The 22,342-nt window shown below is 37.9% G+C and overlaps 1 protein-coding gene across 50 annotated transcripts in view; it reads left to right on the top strand.

The window, feature by feature from the left end:
* The window catches only part of TTN (titin), a 323,995-nt gene that overhangs the window by 198,435 nt on the left and 103,218 nt on the right, over nt 1–22,342 (top strand). For 49 of the 50 annotated variants that reach the window (XM_089779942.1, XM_089779940.1, XM_089779930.1 and 46 more), the window contains 23 exons: nt 1,185–1,280; nt 1,856–1,933; nt 3,921–4,001; nt 5,688–5,792; nt 6,377–6,454; nt 6,898–6,951; nt 7,730–7,810; nt 12,509–12,559; nt 13,399–13,794; nt 14,009–14,284; nt 15,040–15,315; nt 15,451–15,590; nt 16,107–16,233; nt 16,323–16,586; nt 16,692–16,958; nt 17,914–18,177; nt 18,272–18,411; nt 18,530–18,656; nt 18,766–19,032; nt 19,135–19,401; nt 20,044–20,310; nt 20,409–20,548; nt 21,434–21,560. In XM_089779942.1, the coding sequence (XP_089636068.1) occupies nt 1,185–1,280; nt 1,856–1,933; nt 3,921–4,001; nt 5,688–5,792; nt 6,377–6,454; nt 6,898–6,951; nt 7,730–7,810; nt 12,509–12,559; nt 13,399–13,794; nt 14,009–14,284; nt 15,040–15,315; nt 15,451–15,590; nt 16,107–16,233; nt 16,323–16,586; nt 16,692–16,958; nt 17,914–18,177; nt 18,272–18,411; nt 18,530–18,656; nt 18,766–19,032; nt 19,135–19,401; nt 20,044–20,310; nt 20,409–20,548; nt 21,434–21,560 (3,969 nt within the window). The remainder of the gene's footprint in view (nt 1–1,184; nt 1,281–1,855; nt 1,934–3,920; nt 4,002–5,687; nt 5,793–6,376; nt 6,455–6,897; nt 6,952–7,729; nt 7,811–12,508; nt 12,560–13,398; nt 13,795–14,008; nt 14,285–15,039; nt 15,316–15,450; nt 15,591–16,106; nt 16,234–16,322; nt 16,587–16,691; nt 16,959–17,913; nt 18,178–18,271; nt 18,412–18,529; nt 18,657–18,765; nt 19,033–19,134; nt 19,402–20,043; nt 20,311–20,408; nt 20,549–21,433; nt 21,561–22,342) is intronic. The other variant, XM_089779927.1, reaches the window with a different exon arrangement.

Here is a 22,342-nt window from a genome sequence, read left to right as displayed (position 1 = left end):
ACTTGTCACAGTCAAGTATCAGTCATAATAAAAATTAAATAATACTTTTCAAATGGCAAAGTTGCTATTGAAGAAAAGATATTCTTAATCATGGCTAAGAAAGAGAGTCCCCCAATAAATATGCAATCTGTTCAATCATAAAAAAACCTTTTATTATTAACATAGTATGCCTAAAGCATTTCAATTCTCGTTTTCATTGTTGCTTTATTTTGCAAACATTTTGAGTCCTGTAAAGTTCAGTATTCTTCATTTTTTTTAAAAAAAAATGACAGCAACAAATCACCTGCCAATATAATGTTACATAAAACTTTCACTATTCAGAAGAAGAAATGTGCACAAGAATTCTCCTAAAAGACATAACTAATCCAGGATTATTTAGAAATCAAAATCTACCTTCCCACATAGATTGCTCATTACGACATGAATGAACCCATAATTAAAAAATAAATAAATAGTCAAATTAACCACAAGAACTAATATTGTACATGTACTTAGCTTGTACTGTGCTTGTCTCTGTCTCTGTGAATGTGTAGGTTGATGTAGTTTTCCTGCCTATTTGTATCTTCATGTGACTCAGTCTTATATGGCAGACTGTTAATATTCTTTAAAGTCCCTAAAGTCACCATGAAGATTGAACCTGAAGAACCAGAACCTACTCCTATTTCAGAATTAGAAGAGATCTCACTAGCAGAAGAAGAAGAGATCTCCGCAGCTGAAGAAGAGATCTCCGCAGCTGAAGAAGAGGAAATCTCATCAGAAGAAATCTCTCCAGCAGAAGAAGAGATCTCAGCAGTTGAAGAGATTGTACCAATAGAAGGTATACACAGTAGCCATAATCAAACGCACTCCTTCATTTCAAAATTGTGTACATCTTGCTTCGTAGTTCTCTGCACCTGTGTTGTATTTGTATTAAATCCCAGCTTTTTCCTTGTGTTACTGTATGTGTGAATATGTTCTAAATTCTCAATTCATTGTAATTCAGTCATAATAGTCTTCCTGTTATCTGTTTTCCTCATGTATTATTGTTCTTATATTAGTAACATGCTTTCATAATTCACACTGGACATTCACATTATGTGCAAGCAACAAAACATATATTCAGAGTTTTTTGGCACATTAAATGTTCTTCATCTGACTTTTATGATAGTAGGTATATTCTAAATCTACCATAATATTATTTAAAGAGCCAGAACCTGAAAAGAAGATTCCTGAAAAACCAAAACCACGGGTACCTCTTCCACCAAAAGAGGAAGTTAAGATGGAAAAAGTTCAACTTAAAGGTATAAGAAGCCACTGAAATCAGTATTAACAGCTTTACTGAATGCTTCAATATAACTCATTATAATTATATTTGCTCATCTTGAAGGGTGGACTTTTTAATATATTACTTTTAGCCTAACTCAGTGCCTGTTTCTGTTGCTTTCAGTCTAATAATACTCCTTACTAATTGTTTATCTATTGTGAACTTTCAGAAACATATGTCTTAGTCAGTTTGTGTGGTTTTCAGTTAAAATGAAGAAATTAATGAAAAAGTTAATATATTTTAAATTAATCTTTGCAAAAGATCTTAGCATAATATGATAACATATTCTTACACTCTTTCCCACTAGAAAAAAAATTCCCAGCATGATTCTTGGGTTAGTATGTTGCTGTGGTTGTTGAAGATCTCATTACAGCTAATTAGAAAAGTGTCTGCAATTTGTGTCCATTGTTTTTCTTTTGTCATGTTGCTAGTGTTGAACATTTATATGTTAGTCAGGTGTTTGGCAGGTTTCAGAACAAGATTTTTTTTCTCATTTTAAAATATTATAATTTAAGGATCTAGGTAGTAAAAATAAAATTGTCTTCTTTAAAGCTCCCACGCCAAGGAAGAAAGTTGTGCCTGAAAAACCTGTTCAGGCTCCAGAAAAAGTGGAACTCACGCCTGCTAAAGGTATCTAGTATATGTGCTGGGGAGGGGTGAATCATATTTTCTCATTCCTGCCTCTGGCAGGCACTAGACTAGTTATTGGCATTTGTCTTCTATGATATGCTCCTAAGTATCTCTCTCTTAAATAATTGCAACATTTTGTCCATATGTCTTATATATTTGTTGTTCTATGTTTTACACCTTTCATTTTACTAGATTTTATTGCACTTTCCTTTCCCACTGTGCAACTTAGGAGGTGATGGACATGTTAGAGAGCTGTATTAGGGGAGGGGACATAAAAGTAGAGTCCATCATGGGAACCCACACCACCCTATTTGGGTAGAAAGTCCTACTGCAGTCGAAATAAATAAGAATCTTTGTTAATTAATAATTAGTTATTTAATAACATGTTTAAACTCCATGTAGTTTATTGTTAAAGAAACTACATTTTCATTTGAATATTTGAAATTCAAGGTGTTAGGGAAAAGTGTTTCCCTAAATGAACAAATTCCAAAGGAACAAAACACCTACTCAAAATAGACCAGAACTAAATCATATTTTTATAGGGATAGTACTGTTATTCAAATTTAACTTTTTTGTGAGCCAAAGGGATCTGCCAACATAAGTAACTGAACAGCTAATGATCAAGCCTTTTGTAGTAGACTTTCCAGCCCTCACCCTATAAGATTGCTAACTTTGGTAGGATGAATTCCCAGAGATTTCATCACATGACATTATTAAGATTAATCTTTAATTCCTGAAGACTCCAAAATAATCTTGGAAGGTTGGCAACCCTGCCCGCATGACAGAATTTCACTGAGTCATATTTTATTTTATATCTCTGTGAAAGGCTTAAGTGAATTTTGAATATAATGTTCTTTTCTCTTTACCTGTACTGAACACCGAGGCTGTGTCTACACTGGGCCACTTATTCCGGAAAATCAGCCGCTTTTCCGGAATAAGCTGTGAGCTGTCTACACTGGCCCTTGAATTTCTGGAAAAGCAACGATGCTCTACTGTACAATATCAGCTGCTATTCCGGAAAAACTATTCTGCTCCCGCTCGGGCATAAGTCCTTATTCCAGAACACTGTTCCGGAAAAGGGCCAGTGTAGACAGCCCAGTAGTCTTTTCCGGAAAAAAGCCCCGATTGCGAAAATGGCGATCAGGGCTCTTTTCCGGAAAAGCACGTCTACATTGGCCACAGACGCTTTTCCGGAAAAAGGGCTTTTCCGGAAAAGCAGCCTGCCAATGTAGACGCTCCTTTTCCAGAAAAACTGAAAACGGAATAGTATTCCGTTTTAAGCAGTTCCGGAAATTCATGCCAGTGTAGACACAGCCCTACTGTGGTGATCAGTGACGGGAGATTCATGTTTAGACTATCAGGAAATCAGGGACATTCTCCTTGGAAGATTCCAAGGATTCTCCTTGGTAAAAACTGATCAGCCTCATTGCAAATTTTACTCTGTTAAGACTGAACTGAAAAACAATTTTTCCATGAAACTTCCCCAAAAACAACACCATTAAATATATGTGTACAGAAAGAGAAAGAGAAAAAAATCTGGGTGCTTTTTCTTCTTCCTAAGTTTATTCAGAGTTTACAAATTAAGATGGCAGTCGTCTTAATAAATAGCCTAGACAGGCAAACCAGGATGGTAGATAGATAAGTAGGTTGTGCAATTTTAGAGAGAGAAGAGTATTGGGGATGAAATCCACAGTGTGACAATGAGGAGAATTTTACCATTAACTATTAACTTTGAATTCTTTAGCTTTGTGGCTTCCTCAGACTCATTTGTTGTTGTTGTTTATTGTTTTGTCTTCCTACTCGTGGGTCCATAAATCAGCATATGCAGATATTACATGGAAAAATGACTAAAACAATCTACTCCCATTTCAGTTGTTTTTATCTTCTGTTTTGAATGTTTTATTGTAAATCAGCATCTGGTTTGTATATTTGGATGACTGTTACTGTTATGGACTTATATTAAAATTTGAAATGATGTTTTTTAAAGTGCCGGGAGTTGAAAAGAAAGGCCGCAGAATACTTCCTGAAGTTACCCCTCCGCCTAAGGAAGAAGTTGTTCTTAAAAGAGGTACGGTAATTTGACCACAATATAAATGTGAAACCACACCAATCCATTCCCTAATTATTCAAAAGTAACATGGTAATAGGATTGCATAATGTCATCCCAAATAGTTATGTAGGAAATTACATGAATTAACTGCTACCTGAGGCCATGTCTTCACTATGTGGGAAGGTCAAAACAAGATATACAATTCTAGCTATGTTAATTATGTAGCTAGAATCAATGTACCTTATTTCGAGTTTCCATGCTGTTTCCACAGCGATCTCCAAACACTCCTATCGGCTGCCCTTACTCTTCATGAGTAACTCTCTGAGTTTGATTTAGTGGCTCTTTACTGATCCAGAAGATTAATCACGTCAATCTTCTGTGTAGCAAAGATGGTTCATTTCCTGGTGAAGAAGTTTGTGGGAGGAGGAACAGCTTGAAGATCCAGTAGAGCCAAAGCTATACAAGGAAAGCAGAGCGGAACACAGAATATCAGGACTTCCCACGAGAGGCTCTTCCTTGTCATGCTGTTTTATGGACCCCATTCCCTCTATCTTGGCAGTAGCACTAACACAGGAGCCATGCTGCCAGTGGGCACTCACCCATCAGTCACTGATTGCCCTTTCCCAGTGGGGTTTCTGCTTGGATATCTGCTGTGATAGAGGGCAGCTGGCTAATCAATTATTCCATCTTCCAGTCTGGCACTCTTCTCCAAACCTAGTGAAGGTCTGACCATGCAGAGTTCATACGGGGGTCGTATCATTTTCTAAGTATGGAACACAACGCTGGCCACTCCTTTCTTTCTAAGACTAGAGATTCCCTAATGCACTCATGCTCATTTGCTTTTTGGCATGTTATACAGAAGGGAACCAATGGCTCCCATTCTCTGCATTGAGTTATCTTTCCTGGTCCTGATATTCATTTGTCATTTCATATGTTAATGCAGAATTATCTACTCTAATTCATCATTAAAAATAACTCAGAATATATTATTTTTGTGCTCACAAAAATGTTGGCATTAATACAGTAATTCAAATTACAAACTACAGTAAGCATTTACAGGTAATTGAGGTACTTCATCAAAAAAATGCTGAAAATAAACTGGTAATATGGTTTTCAGCTGGTGAATCCAATATTCATTCAGAATATCAGAAATGGCATGTAGTATCACCTAAAAGCTTCTCTCTTGTGTATCTGTAATTAAGTTTAACATTTTAATCACTATTATTGGTTTAATCTGTTATTGATAAAACATATGTGATCTAATATGTTATTCTTATGGGCAAAACTAAAATTGATAAATAATTATGTTTTACTTGATGTGCAGATATATACAAATTGAAGATTTTACATGTCTTCACTATTAGATTGAGTTCTAACATATCCTGAGATTATAGTTATGTGTAAATTTGGTAACTTTTTAATTCAAATGAGATAATAAGTAATTTTAGTCTAAGTGAATGCTAAAATATAAATTTTTCAGCAGATGGACCACTCTAAATTAAAGCATTTTTTGCTCCAGGTGACTGCATGTAAAATTTCATTTATGATAATAATCATAATAATAACATAAAGCATATATTTCTGCACCCTATGCTGGTTGTTCCATATTCTCTGTTGTTTAGATAATTTTTAAATCTTTATCTTAATTACCATGTTCCTCATCCATATAAGACTCTAGAAAATGAAATTCTTTCTCTTTCAAAGTTCCTAGAAAGACACCTGAAGAGGAAAAACCGAAACCAGAGAAAGAACCTAAAGTAGAAACGAAACCAGAACCTAAACCAGTAGAAAAGATAAAGAAACCTGAAGGTATAAGTCAAGGTCACATTCATACGTCTCTGAATATGGAGAGACCCAAAACAAAATCCTAATTCTGATTAGCAATTTATTGGGTTCATTATCTAAATCAGGGTTCAGATCAGAATTGTGCAAATGTCCTCCAAGTCTGGAATTTGCTGAATTAAAGTTTTATTGAAAATAAACCCAAACTTTGGGAGAATCTAGTTTCAGATCAGAGTTATGTATCTTAGTGGCTAGTTCTCCTTTTGAGTCTTCACTTTATATAAAAGATAATTTTTAAAAAGTTTTAAAATGTAAACTAAAAAGTAATAAAGTGTAAACCACAATCAATCCCATTATCCTTTCAATTATGGTCTTGTAACATTATGTCCTACTGGCTGTTTTCTGTTTCTAGTTTTATCTGACTCTGATTGTTAACAATATATATGTACGTTAAACCTAAGGCCAACTGAAAATCATAATCACATATATAAAACCTAACTAACTTTCAAATGTCATATTAAATTACTCTATATTAAAATTACTTCAGTTAATATATGTGGGTATTTGAGGAATTTAAACATATCTTCCAAAATAAAAATCATATTTTAAAGAGCCAGAAGTTCCCAAGAAGAAAATTGAGATACCACCTGTCACGAAAAAAGAAAAACCTGTGCCTGAACCAGAGAAAGGTACCAAATGTGTGGCGCTCTTTTCTTTATTTCTGCTAATAAACTGCATTCACCAGTGAACATCCTTTTATATAAGCTAAACTAATTTATTAATATAATGCAACCATTAAAATTGTCCTTTTTAGCCTTTTTGTATTCTTCTGGGTCTTATTTCCTCTGTAGTCCTTTAGTGCTTAAAGAATTCAACTCTCTTCCATTAGGGAGATCTCTGTATCTTGCTGTATATGTGTTTGCCCCTGTTGTCTTTTATCAGTGTATTTTGGAAGTTAAAAATTAAAAGTCTGTCTTCTATTAAAGTTAAAGTTTAATGTATTAAACTGTAAAGTTTTACTGTGAATTAAAGTTTCACTAACACTTTGTACTTTTCCTGAATTATTTTTCTGCATTTTGCAATAAGATTATGAAATATTTACACTAACCTATTCGTTATTTTGTGTTTAAAGTGCCAGAACCTAAGCCAGCAGCTGTCCCTCTTCCTGAACCAAAACCCACAGAAGGTGAAAATCTTTTCAACATGAATAATTGTGCATGTTTTCCTGTACATATTGCCTTTTGCCATTTAGTGCAGGGCTACTCAACTTTAGAAGCCCCAGAGGCCACAATGATATAGCACATGCCAACAGTCGCAACTTAAGTGTGGTTGCATATATATGCAAATAGCTTCTTTCACACTGACAGGCTTGAATACAAAGATTAAGCCTTAAGCCGCGGCGCCAGACACAAACGTGGCCAATGTGAGCCAGTCAGCACCTCTCAGGCTCTGCCCACAAGGCTAAGCAGCCAGCACTTCCCACAATACCCTGGCACTCCCAGCACCTCCTCCCTGGGGGCTAGAATTGCCAACATCCTGTACTTGTCTGTTCTAGCCTGCCTGTCTGCTTGCATCTGTCAATGCTCACCCCAGCTAGGAGATGCCTCGCCATTATGGAGAGTGTTCCCAGTGGAGGCCATGTTCAAAGGATCCTACCCGCAGGCCATGTGTTGAGCACCGTGTAAATCCAAACTGCACCACAGGCCACAAACAAATGGGCCATGGGCTGCTTGTGGCCTGCGGGCTACATGTTGAGTGGCCCTGATTTAGTGGTACTGGTTAAAAATTTGTTAAGCAAATATCTCAGCTAACTCTTCACACTACTAGGATTGAAGGATATTTTCTGAGTACTTGTCATGAGTGAGGATCTAGTAAATGTATGCTTTACATGGCCCATGGGAAAGTGTTGCATAGTAAATTTTAACAAACATATTCATGAAAATACATTTTAATTATTTCTGCAGCTCTAATATCTCCCAAATTAGCCGAAGAGGCAGCCCCTGTTACTGCTCCAGTGACGACTCCAGTGGTTGGAAAGAAAGCAGGTATGAATATTTATTCTGCAGAGTGTTGCTAATTTGCATTTTTCACATGACTATGTGCACTGAAAACAAGATAACTACTAAAGACTTTGGAATCTTACCATTTGTTATTTCTGGTATACTGAAAGCCCTCCCCCATGTGTCATGAATCAGGCTCCCATTGTACTATGTACTGACACACTCACAATAGGAAAAATAGTTCCTCCCCGAAAGTCATATAATTGGTGTTCAGCCTGTGCTCTTCAGTGTGGGTGATGAGACAGTCTTAACTTGTCTAATTAATGTATGTATTCTGTGAATTTCTTGGTAATTGTTTGCTGTGTTCAGGCATACATCTGTATATGCTGTATGCCTGTTACTTGTAGAACAAAATATATATATGTATGTTGTATATTCGGCAGGGTTGGCTGGATGTTTTGTTTGCTGTTTTGGGAGTTGTTTTGTATACTCTGAATGTTGGGAAAAGTACCAATAGCACTGAAGCTCCCTAGCACTACTGTTGTTTATATTCTTATTAGGGTGGTACCCAGAGGCTTCATCTCGGGTTAGGAACCCATAGGCTACGTCTAGACTGGCATGATTTTCCAGAAATGCTTTTAACGGAAAAGTTTTCCGTTAAAAGCATTTTCGGAAAAGAGCATCTAGATTGGCACTTTTTGCGGAAAAGCATCCGTGGCCAATCTAGACGCACTTTTCTGCAAAAAAGCCCTGATCGCCATTTTCGCGATCGGGGATTTTTTGCGGAAAACAAATCTGAGCTGTCTACGCTGGCCCTTTTGCGCAAAACTTTTGTGGAAAAGGACTTTTGCCCGAACGGGAGCAGCAAAGTATTTCTGCAAAAAGCACTGATTTCTTACAGTAGGAAGTCAGTGCTTTTGCGGCATTTCAAGCGGCCAGTGTAGACAGCTGGCAAGTTTTTCCGGAAAAGCGGCTGATTTTCCGGAAAAACTGGCCAGTCTAGACACAGCCATAGTGTACAACCACATCTGAGTAGTCCTTCCTTTCTGAAGTTCTTATAGTCTAAGGCTATGTCTACACTACAGCCTTTTTGCGCAAGAACAACTGTTCTTGCGCAAAAACTTGCGGCGCATCTACACTGCATGTGCATTCTTGTGTAAATACATTTACAGTAAAGCGTGGGAACAGAGGGCTTCTTGTGCAAGAGTTATTCCTCTCCCCACGAGGAATGAGCTCTCTTGTGCAAGAAGGCAGCGTGGACAGGCAACAGCAGTTTATTGCGCAAGAAACCCCTATGGCTAAAATGGCCATCAGAACTTTCTTGCGCAAGAGAGCTTCCACACTGCCATGAACACTCTTGCACAAAAGCACATGGCAGTGTGGACATGCTCATGCGCAAAACCTTTTGTGCAAGAACTCCTGAGCAAAACAGTTCTTGCGCAAGAAGCCTGCTGCATAGAGTAGCCTAAGAGCTTCATCCACTTAACTGCTCTAGCAGAAAGAACAGCAGCACTGTTCTCAATTACTTTGTAGCCCAACCATAAACCAGAGGGGACCTATTCTAAAATAAGAGTGTAGTTAATTCTTTATTTAATCTTTGACCACTGCCCATTACTGTCTATTTTATATTCATTTGGTGATGTGGACAGCTGTTCAAAAATTCCATATAGGTTGCTAGGCAACATCAGAGTAACAATTTTCAGCTACTCCTAGTCTGAGTTGGGTTTGAACTGGTAGCCTAAAGGTGAAAGGCTCCCTGACCTATCGTCAGCTCCTGAGATAAAGCTGAACTGAATCACCAATGTTAAAGGTATATGCTACTGATGAAAAACACATGCATGTAAAAGATAGCATGAAGAAGAAGGCACTGGCAGGGATAGTTGAGCAGAAGACACAGTCGAGCTAAACATCTCAAATGAAACAGCTGATGGAATATTAAAACCAGAGGACAGTGGACAAGAGACAGACGTTCTTAATATGTTATGGTTGCCAAAGAAACTAAAGCAGAAATAATAACTATAGTTTCAAGGAAGAATCTTATTGTTAAAGATGAGAAGAGAGGGAGAGAAAACCTAAAATAGGCTCTTAGACAGGCCAGGTTTGCCTTTGAAAAGGGCCAAAATAACAACACCCCAATACATAGATATATGTGGTATCAGAGAAGAAAAGAGGAATAAAATGAAATGAGAGTTTCATAGGGAGGATGACATTGGGAGATTCCCTGAAGAATAGAATTCCATCCAAAAAACGAGAGAGATAAAAAAGAATAGGGAAGTGTATACATTTCCCTACCTGAAGTTGCACCAAAAAGCCTGAGAATGAAGACCAGAGATGTTCCAAGAAAGAGAAAAAAATAAAATAAGTTTGCAACCTGAAGAAATTGATAAAAGATTATGTGAAGGATACTGCTGACGCCACTGAAGAAGTAGTACCTGAAATATATTTGACAACAAGAAAGGGAAAGAAGAAATATGTCACCATACAGAAGTTTGTAAAACTCCCTCTGGGTAAATTCATGAAGGCACAAGACATACATTAGAAAATTCAGAAAGTGGGCAAATTTGGTTTCAAGAACATTGATGTTCCAATAGTTGAAGAAATCATGGTTCCCTACAACCAAGTAAAGGAAATAGATATTTTTCAGAAAGAAAATATTGACAAGAATATTGACTGTAAAATAGCAAAAGAAGATTCTCTGGAATCCTAGGATACTGGGATTGTACTGAGAAATTACGAGGTAATGGGGAAATTCATTGAATATGGGGTGATTCCTAGCAAAAAGGCTTTTAGAATCTTTACAGAGTCAGTGCTCATGCCACAGGATTCAGAAATGAAAATAGAAGGGAAAATTTTGTAGAAAAAAAGAATCCACTGAAACCTATAGAAGGAGAGAGATTCAGAAGCATCAATGATTGAATACAGGGAGTCCCCGGGTTATGTACAAGATAGGGACTGTAGGTTTGTTCTTAAGTTGAATCTGTATGTAAGTCGGAACTGGCGACAGCTGCTGCTGAAACTGATCAGTTTCAACCGCGGCTGAATCTGGACGCCAGTTCTGACTTACGTACATATTCAACTTAAGAAACCCAGGCGTCTCCAAGTCAGCTGCTGCTGAAACTGATCAGCGGCTGATTCCAGGAAGCCTGGGGCAGAGCAACTCTGCCTCGGGCTTCCTGTAGTCAGTGCTGGTCCGTTTCAGCAGCGGCTGACTTGGGGACGCCTGGGGCAGAGCAGCTGGGGTGCTGCTGGGTTGCTCCAGTAGCGCAGCTCCTCGGCTGGGATGCACCTGGGATGCCCCCCCGCCGACTTCCCCCAAGGCTTTGCAAAGCCGCGAAGGGGCTCTGGCGGGGGGGGGGGGGAGGCAGCCCAGGCGCGCCTGGGATGCCCCCCTGCCGGCTTCCCCCGAGGCTTTGCAAAGCCGCAGAGGGGCTCCGGTGGCGGGGCAGCCCAGGCACGCCGGGGCTGTCCCGCTGCCGGGGCGTCCTCAGAGGCTTTGCTCCCAGTGTCCCTGGTCTGCTGGAGATGGTCCCCAGCAGACCAGAGGCACCGGGAGCAAAGCCGGGGAGGCGGAGGGGCGCTGGGGTATAAGATGAAACCCTATCTTTTAACTAAAAAATTAGGGGGTCGTCTTATACGCCCAGTAGCCTTATATGCCGGAAAATACGGTATAAAGAATGCAAGATAATAGACAGTGTGATCTGGGAAACATTTTCAGGAGTGAGGGGCAATCTGTAATAATTCATGAATGAGAAAAGGTGCGTGAGATCAATTTCTGTCTCATAAAAGATATTAGGTCACCTGCCATGTCTCTCTCATATCCAGTGACCTACAGTAGCCTTGTGAAATGCTTGTGCATGAATGCACCGTGAAGCAGAAACACCTATGAATTATGATAAATCATCCTTAACACTTGAGCATAGCTTCCTGTCATTGAACATGTACTTTGCGTACGCAACTTACATTTCTTGGCTTGATTCTTAAAATATATAGGCTACTTTTTTAAAGCTGTCAGAACAGGTTGAAACAGTTAACTCAACTGATGGGTGGGTCATACATGGCTTTTTATTATTGGTACTCACTAGACAAGGTATCTGTGTTCTTTGGAGGCAGTGACATTTGTGTGAGCTGCGATTTTTTTGAATGGCCTTTGTTTCAGTTGACATTCATTACTTTATGAATGTCTCTTGTTAAGTGGTCTTATACTTCTGTTTAGTGCCTCACTTGAGCAGGAAAGCCAGAGTCTAATGTTCTATTCATCAGTTTCTTCTACTACTGTCCTGTGAGGAATCATCAATTTTACAAAGTGTCATTTTCTCCATAACTGATGGTTACCATTTTTATTTATTATTTACAGACTTTTTTTGTTTACATTTGATTAAAAAATCCATAATTGAAAGCTTAGCATTAGTGAATGGCCACCTCACAGCGCGCCATAAAAATGATATTTTTTTGATAGAACTAAATGTTGATACATGGTGGGCTCCTAAGCTCCACTTCTTAATATTTACCCCAGAATCTGCAATTTTAGATGTTATACTTCAAAATATTCAATGTCACTCTAATTATTGACAGCATATGCTATATAAATATGTATATGTATACACTCTTCTCACTGTATATGTATGTACAGAGACAGGAGAAAGAGAAAATGTAACTTTAAAAAGGTTTTTATCTAAATGTTAATACATACATCTATTTAACCAGACTTAATGCATTGCTAATAATATTGCGGTTTTATTGCAGATCCCAAAGCACCAAAAGAAGAACCTGGCAAGGTTAGAACTCCTATTAAAGGTAAGTTAAATTATCATAAAATACAAACAGTGTGAATTTGCATGTATAAAATCCTAATTATAATGAATGCTCTTCAGTTTTCTCTGGTGAAAAAGACTAGACAGCAGACGTCCCCAATTTGACTTAGAATGACAAGAATTTTAGAAAGTTTCATATAAGCTGTCTTTCTCTCTCTTTTTGCCAAGACAATATTTGTTAAAAAGGAATGGCTGTTCCTATTTCTAAAGTCACATTTTTAATGAAATCCTCCTCTTTTTAAAAATCCATCTGATTCAGCCACTAATAGAGGATGTAAAATGTAACCTTGCTTATTTTGGCATATTAGACTCAACAGATGGACAAATGTAGAACAGAGCTTAATATCAAACTTTAAATAAAATCTCTCTAAAATTTTGCCATTCAGATTAACTAAGTAAACTTGTGATTCTGATTTACTTATAATTCTGACTATGTTCTGCCTCATTCTGGATAAAGCAAATTAAGCTTAACGATGAATACATTGTAGTCAGAGGAAAGCTGTGAAGAAGGGCATATCAAATCTCAGTATGGGTTTTTTTAGACATAATAGAAGTAAATGGATGCTTTGACCCAGTTGAACTTTTGAGCATGAAGAACTGCCTGGGACCCCAGCTTTTAACATAGTCCAGATAGACTTGTGGACGACTTAATGTAGGCTTGACTGTTCAGCTTTTGTGCTCAAATTGCATCACTGCTGATTTTGTCAAACTGGTAACTACGCATCTGGTTCATGAATCTCAGCTAGCCCAGCTTCCATGGCATGCATACAAGCAAAACTCTAAATTGGGATCTGTTTATTCACCTCTACCTCTGATTTACAGCCAAGAAGACACCATCCCCTGCAGATCTGGATAGGAAAAAACTAAGGCCAGGCAGTGGTGGTGAGAAACCTCCTGAAGAGCCACCATTCACCTACCAACTTAAAGCTGTGCCACTGAAGTTTGTAAAGGAAATGAAAGACATAGTACTGGAAGAAGCTGAATCTGTTGGTTCTTCTGCGATCTTTGAGGTCCTTATCTCTCCCTCTACTGCAATTACCAGCTGGATGAAAGATGGAAATAACATCCGAGAGAGCCCAAAGCACAGGTTTATTGCAGATGGCAAAGACAGGAAGCTGCATATTATTGATGTCCAGCTTTCAGATGCTGGCGAGTACACTTGTGTGCTACGTTTGGGAAACAAAGAAAAGACCTCCACAGCTAAACTCATTGTTGAAGGTATTTCCTTGCACCCTGACTAAGCTTCACATTCTTCAACAAACTTGTAAAGACTAGCTATAATTTACACCTTTAAATATGTTTGTGTATTGCGAGTTTTCAGTAATTGTCCTGATTTTCATTGATCGTTTCATATTTTCATTCTATATGCAGTGTACTTCTACACTGAATAAAAATAAAAAATGCATCAAAATAAGTTTCCTTCTTTTCCCAGAAATACCAGTGCGTTTTGTGAAAACACTTGAGGAACAAGTCACAGTGGTCAAAGGGCAGCCATTTTATCTAAGCTGTGAGCTGAACAAAGAGAGAGATGTGGTATGGAGGAAGGATGGGAAGATCGTAGTAGACAAGCCCGGAAAGTATGCGCTGGGTATTATTGGTTTGCAACGTGCCCTTACCATCATGGATGCAGATGACGCTGATGCTGGCACTTACACGGTGACAGTGGACAACACTGACCTCAAATGCGACTCTGTTGTTCAAGTAATAGGTAAGCATACAAAGACAAACTCTAAATTCTCTCCTTTGAATTTGTGTGCATAGAACTTCAAAATTAGGACAGTTGTACTCAATTAGTATCTGAAAAAGAGCATGAAAGTCACTATTTTTTTCCCTTTGGTAATGGGTTCATTATTCTTCAACTTTGTTTAATATATTTTGAAATACTGGCACTTGGTATTTTAAGGCTTAAGTCCCACAGAAGTTATCAGAAAAGTTGCTATGCAAAGGGAGATGAATCAGAATTACCATTTTATAGGATTAGGATTATACTGATCCTCATGTGGAACTCCCAGCCAGACTCAGTGGGGAGTATTGCTTGAAATTCCATGGTATCATTATCCAGATTTCATAAAAATTGTTGGAAGTGGACTCCCATTTGAAAGACTTCTTATGCTATTAGTGGTAATTTTGGCAACTATATGGATAGCCCTCAGCTCCTCATTAGGTTGCTGTGATTTATTACAGGGGTTTTGGATTTTTTGGCTAGCCTACCTACCTGATATCCATAAACTGCAAACAAGTCTTTGGGAAATAGTCTGCTTTTGTTGCATATGACAACTTCTGTTATCCCAGTGAGGGAGAATCAATTCCTGTAAACCACATGTGCTTATTTCAGGTTATAAACCAATATAAACTGGCAATTTAACTAATTTCAGTCATTTATGAAGCTAGTTATAAGTATTAATAGTCTATGGACCCCTAATTTTTATTTAAACTTTAATGTATTTAACTTTTTTCATGCAGAAGTGATACGAGACTGGTTGGTGAAACCTATAAGGGACCAGCATGTGAAACCAAAGGGTACAGCTACGTTTGTTTGCAATATGGTCAAGGATACACCAAATTTTAAATGGTACAAGGGAGATGAGGAAATTCCAACTGAACCAACTGATAAGACAGAGATTGTGAAAGAAGGAAATCTCATTCACCTCAAAGTTAAGAATGCTACACCTGAAGATATTGGTGAATATGCGATAGAAATTGAAGGTCGCAGATATGCAGCTAAACTGACCCTTGGTGGTAAGGAATGTTTTATGTATATTATATGTAATTATTGTATGTGCCAGTATTTTCAATCCTTTAAAATCAAGAATCAAAATTTAACAGCTATAAAGTTGTACCAGAACTTTTGTTGATTGCATTTGTGCATTTCAGAGCGTGAGGTCGAGCTACTTAAACCACTGGAAGATGTTACAGTTTATGAGAAAGAAACAGCAAGCTTTGACACGGAAATTTCTGAAGAAGATATTCCTGGAGAATGGAAACTGAAAGGAGAAATCCTGAGGCCCTCACCTGTAAGCAGCCTCACATTTAAAAATGCATTTCATTTAAAATGAGACCATCATGAGCATGTTCGTCAAACATTTATGTTGTTCATATTGTCATATTTTGATGTACTAGTGTGTCTTTGCAGTCATTCAGTGCTCCAGCTCAGGTATTAGAGAGGTTGAGTTTTATGGTGAGTGAAACTGTGGCCTTCCACAAGGAACTATGTTTCACAACAAATAACATAAAATCATTTTCAGAGACTTACATCATACCAAAAATTCCCAGACCCTTGTAAATTGCTGTTATAGTGCCTAAGTTAAACTAGGAGCTGAGTATTAAGGAAATATATTTTATTTTATTTTTTAAAAATTCTTTTAAAATAAAATTATTTTGATTTGGTAGCAATTTTGTTGCTCCCTGTGTGTAAAACAAGATTTGCAGTGTTTATTTCTTTTATGGTGTTTTTTCTTTTTTATCAACACAGTCCAAAATTGTGTATTTAGCATACCAGTTTCCTTTCTAAAAATGTGTAATTTCTCCAGACTTGTGAAATCAAATCTGAAGGAGGAAAACGCTTCCTAACCTTGCACAAAGTCAAGTTGGAACAGGCTGGTGAAGTTCTCTACCAGGCACTCAATGCGCTCACTACAGCCATCCTGACAGTGAAAGGTACACTATTCTAGCAAATAAAATGGAGTGTCAGTTAGTCCAAGTTCACACTGAGTGCTTGAAAACAATTAACTCTGTTTTGTTTCTAGAAATCGAACTTGACTTTGCTGTGCCTCTGAAAGATGTCACTGTTCCTGAGAAACGTCAGGCTCGGTTTGAATGTGTCCTCACTCGGGAAGCCAACGTTATATGGTCTAAGGGCACTGACATCATCAAAGTTGGAGACAAATTTGACATCATTGCAGATGGAAAGAAACACATCCTTGTAGTCAATGATTCACAGTTTGATGATGAAGGAGAATACACTGCTGAAGTGGAAGGGAAGAAGAGCACAGCAAGATTGTTTGTAGAAGGCAAGTATCTCATTATAAGCAGAGACTATGTGTAGATTACTAAAGAGCACATTCTAGAATTTCACTAACAATTTTAATGTACTGACTAGCAATATTTAATTATAGGTATCAGGTTGAAGTTCCTCACACCTCTAAAAGATCAAACAGTAAAAGAAGGGGAAACGGCTCACTTTGAGTTCGAGCTTTCTCATGAAAATATGCTAGTGAGCTGGTTCAAAAATGACAAAAAACTCCACACAAGCAGAACGGTTCTGATTCATGCAGAAGGCAAGATTCACAAATTAGAAATGAGAGAAGTAACTCTGGATGATATCTCTGAGATAAAGGCTGAAGTCAAGGGCTTGCACACCAGTGCAAAGCTCCGAGTCTTAGGTAAAGTATTATTACCACTTAATATAAACAATTTCTTAAAGGAATAGTGACGAAACATTTCAATTTTTTTTTACTTTTCTATGTGCCTTCAAATATATGTTGATGTACTTTAAAGAACTGCATGGGATCTTCTTGAGGTGGATATGGCAAAACGCCACATTTACTGATAATACATCATTATTGTATTATATGTATATAAAATACTATACTAATGTACTCATACACACACATGCACTGTCTTGTTGCTTAGTTACCAATTTGTTGCTCCCCTTAACTCACTGGCCAGGTGAATTAGATGGAGGAGGGGAAGTGAGGAGCCAGGCTTCTGTCGGTCTGGATTGATGCTCTGATGTTGACAAGACAAGACCCAATTCTATAGTTTTGCACCCATGGTTTTTATATGTTTTAGTTCATAGATCTGGTGCTGTCCCAGGACAGTGTATCACCATGAGTCATCATCAGTTAACAACAGATGGAATTTTAATCCTTTTTTCTTGGAGGTTTACTTTTTCTTTTTCTTGGGTGCGTTCTTTTGCAGGGCTCACTTCCATTATTCTTCAGCTGTCAAGGGGGTGCTGGCAGCTGGTCTCCAGACAGGCTGACTTCAGTGACTGATTCCTTTACACACACTCTCACATATTCACACTTTTACATAGACACACACCTAACTGTAAAGAGAGTTAAGGCAGTACACAGTTTAAAATGGTGTTTCATTTACAAAATATTTTTTAAAAAAGTTTAAAAACAGTTAAAATAAAAGATTCTCCAAAGGCAATTCTTAAAAGAATTCAAACAAATTAATTCAAATCCCATTCATAAAAATTGGGCCACAGGTCATGAGGTACCTACATAATGTCCCATTGGTAGATATAGTTTATTAAAAGGTCAATTTTATGCTGCAGCCATACATTGACTGGAAGTTTACTAACTTTCACAACCAACATGCCATTTCTAGAGGCCGATCCATACTTCACTGTGAAATTACAAGACTATTCTGCAATAGAGAAAGATGATGTTATCCTGGAATGCGAACTTAGCAAAGATGTGCCGGTAAAATGGTACAAAGATGGCCAAGAGCTAACAGCTTCCAAGAGAATTTCCATAAAGACTGAGGGCCTGCGCCGGATCCTAAAAATCAAAAAAATTGAAGATGGTGATAAAGGCAACTATGAGTGTGACTGTGGAACTGACAAGACAAAAGCTAATGTTAACATTGAGCGTAAGTAGCCATTCCTTTCTTACTGGACCCCAGCTGAAAACCCGAAACAAATAGTTTAATGCAGTAAAGTTGACACATGTTTTTGTGCTTCCAGCTCGTATAATAAAAGTGGAGCGTCCCCTTTATGGAGTGGAGGTATTTGTTGGTGAAACAGCTCGTTTTGAGGTTGAAATCTCTGAGCCTGATGTTCACCCTATCTGGAAGTTAAAAGGAGAAACTTTAGCACCTTCACCTGTAAGGCTCTTTCATTATTTTTAATTCACCATGTACATTTGAAAATCAAAATTCCTCATAATAATATGTGGCAGATAATGGCTAAGAAAAAATATATTTATTTCCTCTTTCTAACCAGAACTGTGAAATAATTGAAGATGGGAAGAAACATGTTCTTATCCTTTATAATTGCAAACTGGATATGACTGGAGAAGTGTCCTTTCAGGCTGCAAATGCCAAAAGCGCAGCTAATCTGAAAGTGAAAGGTAAAGTGGCAACATTCTCAGTGCACATGAAACTTCCTTATTAAATTTACCAATAAAAAAGACAGCAGAAGTGCATCTCTGAACTTGTAATGATCTTCTCAAATTTCAGAACTACCTCTCATCTTTATCACTCCACTCAGTGATGTCAAGGTCTTTGAGAAAGATGAGGCCAGATTTGAATGTGAGGTGTCTAGGGAACCAAAGACTTTCCGTTGGTTGAAAGGAACACAAGAGATCACTGGTGACGAGAAGTTTGAAATTATCTCAGAGGGCACCAGGCATGCCCTGGTAATTAAGACAGTTGCTTTTGAGGATGAAGCTAAATATATGTTTGAAGCTGAAGATAAAAGAACAAGTGCCAAGCTGATCATTGAAGGTTCGTTTGACTTGATGCTTATGTGGGTAATACACGTGAGAGTTGTCTCTTAATTGTTTTTTACATAAACATAATCATTAATGAGACACCTTGTTTGTTTAGGCATTCGTCTGAAATTCATTACTCCTCTCAAGGATGTAACGGCCAAGGAGCGTGAGACTGCAGAGTTTACTGTAGAACTGTCCCATGATAATATCCCTGTTGCATGGTTCAAGAATGACCAACGACTACATACCAGTAAGGTGATTTCAATGAAAGATGATGGCAAATTCCATACACTCACAATTAAAGATCTCTCCATTGATGACACTTCTCAGATCAGAGTGGAAGCTATGAACAAATCCTCTGAAGCTAAGCTTACAGTTGTTGGTAAGTGTACTCTATTTTTATTCCTTGTGAACTTACCTGGTGGCTATTATATATATTCCTATAAAAAGAGCAGACTGTGGGGAATCAGAAAGTTTTGTTGACAGATCCCTGCTCTGTCACAAATTCACTATGTGCTCTTGACAAGTCACTAAATCTCTTTGTGTCTTCATTTCTATGGTTATAAAGATAATAATTATTATTTTTAAACTTCCCAGAACTGTTGTAAGGATTTGTTAATTATTAAATGTACAGAGCTTTGGAGCTGTGAAGCATGGTAAAAAATTACATATTCTTTGGAGAGCCAGCACAATATTTTCCAGTGAAATTAGCACTTATTACTCTGAATATATGTCTTCCTGTGCTATTTTTGATTAGCTGTACTAATTGGTTTTTGCTGGCTTTTGTAATCAATCCACCACATCCAGCATATATATAGATCAAAACGTAGGAATAGTCAGAAAAATAGCCACATTATAAATCTTATCATTCCTCTACTCAGGCACTTGACAAGAATAAAAAGCTTTACGAATATGCCTTATGTATACTGCATGGCCTTAGATGGTACAAACTTTTATAAAAAGGATTAATTGTGCTTGTAAAACAATTGAAACTGTCATATCTTATCTCAACTTGTACTTGAAGAGGGAGATCCTTACTTCACTGCAAAGCTTCAGGATTACACTGCAGTAGAGAAAGATGAAGTGATTTTACAATGTGAAATTAGCAAAGCAGATGCTCCTGTGAAATGGATGAAAGATGGCAAAGAAATAATTCCATCAAAAAATGTTGTCATCAAGGCTGATGGCAAAAAGAGAATCCTAATCCTCAAGAAGGCATTGAAGAAAGACATTGGATCATACACCTGTGATTGTGGTACTGACCAAACCTCTGCCAAACTCAACATTGAAGGTAGGGTGGTTTTGTCAGTGCCTCTCTGGTGCTCTTCTTTTGAATTTCTTTTGGAGGCTAGTGACATCAAATGTTCCCTTATTTTTCTCACCCCTCAGAGCGGGATATTAAGATTGTGCGCCACCTGTACAGTGTGGAGGTAATTGAGACAGAGACTGCCCGCTTTGATACTGAAATCTCTGAGGAAGATGTCCATGCCAGCTGGAAACTAAAAGGAGAAACTCTGAACCAATCGCCTGTAAGCATAATGCTGATCAAGCTCAGACTTCTGTGTGACTAGAGACTCATAACAACCCTGGGATACAGAAATATAGTTCAGATCTTTTAACTTGCATTCTAACTTTTGAGATTTTAGTGCAGTTGATTCACATTTTTTTTAATTTTTCTTCACAGCCACGAGGGCTAGAATCTTACTTTGTTAAAACAAAACTGAGGCAAAGAGTCTTTCATATTTGCATGACTCTTGCTGGTTTAAAAGCACTAAATATTGAGAGACTCACTACCAGTATTGTGCAGCCAAATACTAAGAGGTCACCTAAGACTGACAACACTGACACAGTCCTGATGTAAATAATAAGCAATAGGAAACATACAATATTTGCATTTTTGTGTGTGTGAAAGAGAGAAATGAGAATTATCTTTAGTAATGAGACTATTGATATGTTCATTAGCATTGTCAGAAACCTGCTAGTCCTAGTGTATAATCCAGTTTCTTCAGTATAGCTAGGTTCTTCCCAGCATCCCACTATATCAGTGCATTGTTCTTGAATCAATTTATATCTTCAGTAGAGTTAACAGAAATAGCCCTAATGTTGATTTATGAACAACGAGCAGTCCCGTGGCACCTTAGAGACTAACAAATTTATGAGCAAGCACCTCTTTTCTATTGTGGGCTATATTGGTCAGTTTATTAGCAGTTCAGATTTCAAAAATATATCTTGACTAGACATTATAGATGTTTTAGAAATAATATAGAAAGTTCTTAGCAAGGCTATATATATCTCTGAAAAATATTCCCTAGGTGAGTGTTTTAGAGATATCTTTTGCGTGTCCACAAAAATTCTATAAACACAACTTACTAGTTCTATACTTCTTGTTTGTTGGTTTGTTTTTCTTCCTGAAGGAGTGTGAAATTAAGGAGGAAGGCAAAAAGCACTTTCTCGTATTGTACAATGTACGTTTGGACCAAGCTGGTGGAGTGGATTTCCAAGCAGCAAATGCCAAATCCAGTGCTCACCTTCGAGTGAAACGTAAGTACAGGCAGTCCCCGGGTTACATGAATCCGACTTACATCGAATCCCTACTTACAAACGGGGTGAGGCAACCCTGCACTAGCTGCTTCCCCCCAGCAGACCAGGGAGACGCGAAACTAGCGCCCCCCCACCCCCACCAGACCAGGGAGACGCAGAGCGGCTTTTCTCAGCAGACACCTCAGCTTGAGAATAAAGGACTGAGGGAAGTGAGGTGTGGGAGAATAAAACTGAACTCTGGAGAAATGTTTGGCTAGAGTTTCCCCTACAATATGTACCAGTTCCGACTTACATACAAATTCAACTTAAGAACAAACCTACAGTCCCTATCTTGTATGTAACCCGGGGACTGCCTGTATATTACCAGTAAATGAATGATCGATACAGTTAATGCTAAGTCTTTAAAACAAGAACTAAATTCAAATTAAAGTAGCTAATTCATTACGTCCCACAGACAGTTGTTTGGAATGGGTTGGTAAATTACTAAACTGTACGACACCCACATTCACTCCTTGAAGTCAGAGTGGTTCTAATGTTCTAGAGACACCAATGAACTTGATCCCTGTTAGTTTAAGATTTTTTAAAATAATGTTTATAATTACTGCTTATTGGAGCATGAGAAAAAGGACATTGACTTCAAGGCTCCTGGGTAGTCTTGCATCATCAGTTGTTATGGAACTGAAGTATCACAACTGAACATTTGTGGAAAAAATGAAGAGCTTAATGGACGGGGCAGATCACATGGTTGGAGATCACTTGTCTCTCCCTCCAATCCTAGCACT

This window comes from Pelodiscus sinensis, chromosome 7 (genome assembly GCF_052426305.1).
Source record: "Pelodiscus sinensis isolate ZL-2025 chromosome 7, ASM5242630v1, whole genome shotgun sequence".
Classification (NCBI taxonomy): domain Eukaryota; kingdom Metazoa; phylum Chordata; order Testudines; family Trionychidae; genus Pelodiscus; species Pelodiscus sinensis.
This window is presented reverse-complemented; position numbering and strand designations above follow the sequence as displayed.